The 9235-nt window shown below is 33.9% G+C and overlaps 1 protein-coding gene across 1 annotated transcript in view; it reads right to left on the bottom strand.

The window, feature by feature from the left end:
• Positions 1 to 574: 574 nt before the first annotated feature.
• LOC136981110 (mitochondrial genome maintenance exonuclease 1-like) overlaps positions 575 to 9235 on the bottom strand; it is a 64933-nt gene continuing 56272 nt past the window's right edge. The window contains exons 3-4 of the mRNA XM_067277386.1: positions 845 to 977; positions 575 to 770 (exon numbers count right to left, since the gene is read on the bottom strand). Of these exons, the coding sequence (XP_067133487.1) occupies positions 615 to 770; positions 845 to 977 (289 nt within the window). The 3' untranslated portion in view covers positions 575 to 614. The remainder of the gene's footprint in view (positions 771 to 844; positions 978 to 9235) is intronic.

Genomic DNA, 9235 nt, shown 5'->3' with positions numbered 1-9235 from the left:
CGAAAGTGTACCGCCACGGAGTAAACAAATTGAGTAATATCGTCGAACAGAAAAGGCCAGAACTGATCGACGAACAAAGTGTAGCGTTTTACCACGATGATGCCAAATTTCACACGAGTTTGGTAACTGGTCAGAAACTGTTATAGCTTAGATGAGATGCGTTATCGCACCGACCGTATTCGCCAGATCGGGCACACTCGGATTATTACTCGTTCCGGTCTATACAAATTTTTTTTACCTGTAAGACATTTACTCGAAATGACAATGTCAAAAATCACTGGGATCAGTTTTTTGTAAACGACGATCAAAATTTTTACGAATGTGAAATCGTGCTACTACCAGAAACAATGACAGCGGGTATTTGACCGAAACGGTCAATATATAATTCGATAAAATATTTATTTATTATAAGAATATTGCGTTTATAAAACGAAATTACTTTCCGAACAACCCAATAATAACAATAATAGTCTGTATGGAATTACGCGTCTAACTTTCATTTTGGATGGAAACACCACAAATGACTTATTCTAAAATTTTATATTGAAAAATATGTTAAGAATTGTATAACAAATTTGAAAATACAAAATATTTTATGTATATTTAAATATAATTTACAAACTAATTTCTTTTGTATTTATAATATTCCAATATTGCCGTAAACGTTTTAACCACTCTTTCCAGTATACATTGCACAGAGCAGACGGCATGTAGTGAACTTCGGCGGGATCTCCATTTTCATAGGCAATTATTAGAGCGGCGGAATCTACCTGAAAATATAAAATCAAACGAATAAACCATTTGAAAACGAATCGGAACCAATTAAGTATTCTTTGAAAATTACCTTTAAATCGTGCGCCGTATCGAAATTGATGGCACCCACGTAGGCTGCTAATTGTAAAGGATTGTCGTAGGTGCTAGATAAAGTTCGTTTATGCCTCTTTGATGTTTTCCAGTCGATAACAACCAGATGATCTCTAAATTAACAATAAAAATCATTTTAATATTTCGAAAAAATTTCTTTCGAACAAAATATAACTCTTATTCACAGTATAGTTACAGTAGAGAGTCGAAAATCGGCATCAATTGGGGACTGGGGTTGTTCAGATTAGGGATTTGTTCCGATTACGGTCTATGTACGAAAAAATATATTAACCTGTCCGATGTTCAAATTTTTCTCCGTTGCGTGTCGCTTCGCGTTGAATTTTCGTCGATTTTAAGCCTAACGAAAATTTTTATAATAATAATCGAGGCTATCGTATCGTTAAAAATTATTTCTGCATTTTGTACAAACAAAATAAATATATCGAAGAATATAAAAACATGAAAATTATACTTTAGAAGTAAATTTAGTATCAAAAACGTTCGATTCGGCACGACGCAGTCCGACTGAAAATCGTTCCGATTATCGGGCGATTCCGATTACCAGGGTGCCGATTTACGACTCTCTACTGTATTAACTTACGAAAATAATTTAAATTAATCGGAAGATTACTTCTTACAAATTGCATTTAAATCTGTGCTTAGTGTCGACTACAAAAAGTCGATTGAAATATAAATTTTATAAAGTTGCCATTTAACGAATTTCATTATTGATTGATTCGTGTACGAATATGGAACTTTATTTTTTTATCTTTGATTCTTTATCAAACATTCGTGGCTTCAAAACTGATACGAGGCAGAGTAATAAGACACACGATTTGTTGTTAAAGTTGTTACGGAAAGCTTGGATGGAGTTCACGAGACAAAATAATTAAAATAACTTCAACGTATCTGGTATAAAGCAAACTCCGGTGTTCAAATTCGGGAAGAATTGCCTGTTCCGTGATACAAATTCTTTAATTCTTATTCTTTTTACAAATTTCCATCTCTATACAATAGATCGTGCAGAATCCGTAAGTCTTTTGTATGAAATTCTTAAAGGCAACCAATTACGAATAGATTATAGTACGATAGCTGCTGTATGAAAGGGATACTCCAGTAGGTACTGTACACCAGCACGGTGGTCCGTGGAGAAATTTTGACATTGTTCGACTGAAGGTTACGCGAAGTATTACAAAAGTAATGCAAAATGCTCAGTCGCTTTTTTCACTCACTGGGGGTGTTTTATTCGAATCTATGAACCATATATTTGATTCATAGATTCGGATAAAAACACCCCCAATGATTTGGTTTATTATTTATTGATAAATACGAATATTGATAAATACGAAGTATTTATCAATATTCGTATTTATCAATAAATAATAAACCAAATCATTGGGGTATTATTTATAGTATTCGTATATATCAATAAATAATAAACCAAATCATTGGGGTATTGAAGTATTTATCAATAAATAATAAACAATATTACGAGTACGATTGTCGTCCTTCGTGGAAAAGCGTTAAGAATCCATAAACTTATTTCGAACAAGCAGCAATGACCTTTAGGCTAGCATTGTTATAATTAAACAAGCGAGTTTCATATTAATATAGTAAAATTCAACTTTTATGATCATTCTTCTACAGATTTTGTATTGTTAAAATAAAATCAAGATAGAGGTCTACGGAATTCAAAATTGTGAGTTTAGTGGTCCGTGAGGTCAGAAAGGTTGCAGACCGCTGCTGTACGCAGGTTCTATGTAGAGAATTTAGTTCCTTATATCACAGAGCAGAGTGAATAGGGGAAAAAAGTGAAATCTACTCCGCACGCGGCGCTAGTATCGATGAGGTCGTAAACAGACTAAGCGATACGTTGTCGGTTGTAAAGTACCATTTGTTTTTTCTTTAAACGAAAATCTAATAAATATTTTAAGTTTCAAAAATGCCAAGTACGTGGTGCTGTGTACCACATTGTTCTAATAGTGGTGGTCACAAGTTTCCAAAAAATCCAGCATTGCGAAAGAAATGGATTCACGCCGTTAAGAGAGCAAATTGGAAACCAACTTCGTCCAGTCTCGTGTGTAAAAATCACTTCACACCTGATCAGTATAAGGAGATTAATATCTTTGGTAAGCACATTATTTAAAGAATTATAATAACTGTACAATATTTTTTTCAAGCTATTAGCAATTAAGAAGCTTCAAACACCTCGCTTGAAAAATACTTGATGTTTACATCAAAAGTCTCTGTTTAGTTTTAATATCTAGGCGTGATAAGCCCTAACAGTAGAGGCTAGTTTTGAGCACTTACATAGCATTAATGCTAAGTTAACAAAGGATAAAAAATATATATAGTACCATGGATTTAATTGTTAATTCTTTATGCTGAATGAAAAATAAATAGATTTATTTTACTTTATTAGGAAACATCCCAGCAAAGAGACAACTGAAGGCTGATGCTGTACCAAATGTATTTCTTTGGTCTAAAAAAGAGACACCTTCGGTTGCGAGCAGACGAGCAAGAAGAGAAAACCGTGAACGCAAAGTTCGAGATAATCGTGATGCATGCTATATAATGGATACTGGTACATTAGAAATAGGAGGAGAAGTAATAATAGATGAGGAGGAGGAGGAAAAGGCTACTTGTCTTATTGAAAATAATGTGGCAAGCACTATGGTCTGTGTAACTACACAGACCCATACTTTTGAAGTCCCAATGTCAGTTGAAAGATTTGAGTTTGACAACAATGCTATACATTACTATACTGGGTTAGAGAACTACAATTCTTTCAATTTTGTACTACAAAGTTTGGGACCAGCAGCATACAGCTTAAAATATTACAAGTTTCAGGTTGTAACACTTGCAGTGCCAAACCAGTTGTTCTTGACTTTAATAAAATTAAGATTGAATACAGCAAATTTTGAGTTGAGTAAGATGTTTAGTGTATCTGAAGAAACAGTGCGAAACGTTTTTGTTACTTGGATCAATTTCATGTATTTACAATGGCAAGAGTTGGATATATGGAGTGAAAGATCTCTTGTTGAATACATGCCTAGAGATTTTAAAATGAAATTTCCAAATACTAGAGTTATCATTGATTCTCTAGAATGCAAAATAAGCAAACCAAAAAATCCTGTTGCACAGCAGGCTACGTGGTCATCATATAAAAATGACAACACATTAAAAGCAGTTGTAGGTTGCACACCAGGTGGTCTAGTAAGTTTTGTTTCAGAAGCCTATGGTGGTTCTGCAAGTGATCGACAGATTGCAGAAAGGTCTTCACTGTGTAAAATAACAGAGGCAAAAGACTGTGTAATGGCTGATAGAGGTTTTAACATTCAGGACTTGCTAATTACTAAAGATGTTGTGGTAAATACACCCACTTTTATGAGAGGAAAAGCACAGCCGAGCAGCAGTTTGTTATCTCGAGACAGAAAAATATCTAGTAAAAGAATACATATTGAACGTATTATAGGAATGGCTCGTACATATAAGATTTTGAGGCAACACATGCATCCGACAGTAACCAAACTTGGCAGTGAAATTATATTTATATGTTTTATGTTATGCAATTTTAGACCACGCATTGTTGGCAGAGATGCTTAATTTGTTTCACTGTTAGTCTAGCTCTATTAATTCTGTATATAATGTTTTTTTCATTCTAGACCCTAGCCTAATTTAAGTTTTCCATTTATAGTATTTTTAAATTTTTGTCTGCTTATAAATTCTAAGATTAAGAATGTATACTAGCATACACAGTAAGGTCTTCATTATGGAACTTCAATTCAAAGTAATATAGTGGTTTTAAAATTTGTACTATAGTTGAATAAATGTTTGTAAATTTGTAAGCAAATAAAAAATTTTAATCTTTAAAACAAAATCTCTTTTTATTATTTAAAAAATTTACCATCTAGAAAAATTTTACATAAACTCAAATTGTAAAATAAAAATAACAATTAGCTCAATTATTTTATAAACTTAATGTTTATAGAACATCTTTTTTAAAAGAGCTGGCTTAAAATGCTCATGGAAAAACATAATTAGTGTTTCAGTCATGTCTGCAATAAATTTATCATCTCTTGGAATGATAAAAACTTTGAAGTCACTTTTTGTGTAAATAAACAGGTGAGCAACTTGTCTATTTGTCACTGCTAATTGACCTTGGATTTGATAAAAATAATCATGATTCCGTTTTAAAGTAATTTTGTCATCAGTACATTCCAAATATGGTACATTTTGCACATTCACAGGAAGTTTAAAACTGGAGTAAGGACATTTAACTTCTAATATTTTATCATCATCCACAAGCCCATCTGGACTTGCAGCTAAGAATGGGTATTTTGGATGAAGAAACATGCCACATTCTTTCACAGGAGTATTTTCAAAAGAAGAATATGCTTCAATTGCTTCTTTTTCATACCTTAAGCCATGAGAAATTGCCTTACTTTTTATTGGCCTACTTGACAGTAACGAGTCACACAATTTTAGTCTGTCTGCTGATTTTAATTTACAAACTTTTCCAAAGTTTGAAGATGTCAAACGCAACAAATGTTCCTTCTTCCAAACTGCACTTTTTCGTTGTAATCGGGTCTCTTTTTCCAAATGTTCTATGTACTCCCTACTTGCTTCAGTTACATGTAAAGCTTTTAAAAACATTTCGGACATTGTGCTTTTGCAATAATCATGATCTGACTCTAAAGCCCTCATGTTTGCTGGTTGCCTTAATTGTAATATCGGTATTGCACAACCACTTTGCATGTTCATTGCCAAATTAATAACAAAGTTTGTATAATCAGAGATTGAACTGCCAGATGGTCTGGGGTCAAATTTCATGTCTTCCAATCGTTTCCTTTTCATTCCTCTCTTCTTAAATAAATGAAATGGAAGCTCACTAGCCTTAATTGGGGAACCTTTATGTTGGCGGGTAGGCTGATGGAATGTTTGCAGAACCTGAGTGCATGTTTTGTGACACTTATAATTGCCTGTTCTTCCGTATTCTTCTATTGCCAATAGTGTTACACATACATGTTTGCAATATGCTTTAGGCCCTTTACCTGCTGTACATTCACATATTGCATTTTCTATATCCCCATCATCTGTAATTACTAAATCTGTATAATATGTGTTCCCCTTGGTTAATTCAGATTTTACATTACCTTTAAAATATGAAAATTTTTTTTCTTTTGTTCCTCTTATTGTTAATAAGAATTCATTAAAATACATCTGCACAGCAGACAGTGGCATTCTTTGATCTGACATCTCCATGTAGGCATCAATTGTATCTATAGTCAAAACTGGTATTTGTAAACTTGGAGAGAGATCCTTATATTCAGATGAATCAGGAAGTTTGAGTTCAGGAGAGCTATCACAGGATATAGAAAAATTATGAGTTTCCTGATTCCTCTCATATGCCAGTAACCTGAAAATTATTGTAAACAAGTTTAATAACTAGTTAACATATGATCACCAATATTTTATTTAGTTTTTTCTGTCTCATTGACAGGAAAGGCAAAAATTATTATTATATATTATATTCTTACCTTAATATATTACATATAATATAAAAATAAACAGTATAAGGTAACTGAACAGTATTGACAAGCACCTAAATATGGCATATATATATAGTGTATGCCAGATTTAGTAAAAGGAAATGGGCAAAAATTCACTTGTACAAAAAGTTTATTGGTGAAGAAATTAGTCTTATTGCATTAAATTATTGAAACAAGTAAGAAGACTTGTGACCAATAAAAAAGACATTTTGATTATATTTATTTTAATTACTCCAAAAATTGTTTTCTCTTGGTAAAAGATTCAGATATATATCTCTTATATTGTCTTAGAACTTCATAGAAAGTAGTTTTGTTTGTGTTGATTGTTGTTCTAAATTACAGTGATAACCTATTGGTACAGTTAACATTTCAGATACTGGTATAAATTGGTTATAATATATCAGGTTCAGTACATGACCATATTCCAAGAGGAAAAAACTTCATTTTAAAGTTTTGACCTTATGTTTTGGTTAGGCAAATGTGAAAAGAATCAATGACAACTTTACTGATCTTTAAATGTTTTTATCGACGAAAAATGTGCATTTTGTGAAATCTTATCCTTAAAACTTTCATATACTGGTAAGTTACCTTATCATGTAATAGTTATAAGGACTTGAAATTATAAATGTAATAATTAACGATAAAAATATAGATGTAGATTATTTTAACTTACCTTTCTATTAAATCGGCTTTTCTACCAGCTAACTTGGCATTGTACTTTTTTAATTCTTCCTTTAATTGTACCGTTGTTAACCTTCCTAAAAAATATTTTCGTTCTTCCATTATTATAAAGTAAGCTATCCTTCGAACGGAACAGCTTGTTTACAACCGTATCGATAGGCGCGACACCTATGTCACGTGATCACTTTTTTCCCCTATTATAGAAGCGGAGGAATATATGCTTCGTCATCGTAATCTTTTCTCCAAGATGTAAGAACTGACAATACTAATCAAGACTAATAACACATTGTGAGGCCAAGGGCATATACGATACTAGTGCCTCGGCTGGGAAGAATTTGATTTACTGGCATAGAATTTTAATCTCGTGCAATGTAGAAAGTACAGTACCTTGTGTATCACGAGCTGGACAACCAAGCACCCGTATAGAACGTCCAAACCCTTAGACCATGCAGGTTTACTATCCGAGTTAATGAAATTTCTAATCGATATTTATGGCCTAACGAGAGCATCTTCGACATCTTTGTACGGCGACTTTCTCTGGCGTTTTCGAGACAGCCGCAACAAAAATCCGAGAAAAAGTTTCTTAATTTCCACTCTTTTCTTCAGGATTCCACCAATGTGGTTTTTGGAAGGTTTTTGTTTTGCAAATTCGGCTTGAGAAGTTTTCTTACATTCAAATTCAGAAACAAGTTCGTATTTTTCTTTCAGCGTAAGCGTTCGGACACTCATTTCTAACAGAAATGTGAAACACGTGCTACAAATAACACTTGACGTAAGAAAATGCAAAATCGGATTCTGTTGCGACGTTGATATAGAACAGGGATGGCGAACCTTTTTGAGTCCGCGTGCCATATTGTAAGCATACTTAGCTTTAAAGATGTTAACGCGTGCTGATGTCTTAGAATTCGAATACAGTAGAGAACCGAAAATCGGAATCAATTGTGGACTGGGGTTGTTCAGATTAGGGATTTGTTCCGATTACGGTCTATGTACGAAAAAATATATTAACCTGTCCGATGTTCAAACTTTTCTCTGTTGCGTGTCGCTTTGTGTTGAATTTTCGTCGATTTTAAGCCTAACGAAAATTTTTATAATAATCGAGGCTATCGTATCGTTAAAAATTATTTCTGCATTTTGTACAAACAAAATAAATATATTGAATAATATAAAAAACATGAAAATTATACTTTAGAAGTAAATTTAGTATCAAAAACGTTTGATTCAGCACGACACAGTCCAACTGAAAATCGTGCCGATTACCAGGGTGCCAATTTACGACTCTCTACTGTAATGATATTTAAAGGGCCGCTAGTCCCATTGTGAGCTTTAGCAAGTGCGTTTATTTGCGATTTATCTAAGCGTTTTCTCTGTGTGTTGCTGATTTTCTCGTTGTACTCTTGGGAAAGTGACTACCTACCTTCAAGCGGTGCGGCCCGTCAGTACCTTTTTAGGGAAGTTAAAGGTAGTTGCGCATTTATAGCCTTTTTCAATGCTACTTTATTTTGTGGTATGGCAAGTAAGCCACCACATTTTGTCGTCCTAGCAAGGACGGACGAGAAGGAGAGGCCCGAGGTGGTGCCTGAAGGAGAAATGCCCTCCCTGCCAAGTAAGCGGGATGGCAAGCAGGGCAAAAGAGTCGCTGCTGCTCAGAAAATTCTTGACGAATTGCATGAATATCTTGTGAATAATTCACATTCCAAGATTGGATCAAGAGACCATATCCCACAAATTTTGGGAAAGGTTGAGACAATAATAGAAATCTTTACGGAGAGAGAAGACATAAAGAAAATGATGACGACCATACAAGAGCAATTGGAAAACATCAAAGTTAGAGAAGAAAGAAGAGGAGGGAAGACTTTTGCGCACGTTGTGGCAAGTCCACCTCTGGTTAATAAAAGGGTGGTCAAGTCTGGAGAAGTTGTAATAGTTCAACCAACAGACGGCACAGGTGATGCTGAGAAGACCAAGCAAATTATAAAGGAAAGAATAAATCCCCAAGCTTTAAAGATAGGGGTGAAGGGCCTCAGAAAGTTACGAAATGGAGCTATAGCGATTGAAGTAAAGAAGAAAGAAGACAAGGTAAAGATACAACAAGCAGTGGAGGAAATCCCTGGGATGACATCCCGGGAACCTAAGAA

This window comes from Centruroides vittatus, unplaced genomic scaffold (genome assembly GCF_030686945.1).
Source record: "Centruroides vittatus isolate TY-2023 unplaced genomic scaffold, ASM3068694v2 contig_743, whole genome shotgun sequence".
Classification (NCBI taxonomy): domain Eukaryota; kingdom Metazoa; phylum Arthropoda; class Arachnida; order Scorpiones; family Buthidae; genus Centruroides; species Centruroides vittatus.
The sequence above is the reverse complement of the archived record's forward strand: the minus strand, read 5'-3'. Positions and strand labels throughout refer to the sequence as shown.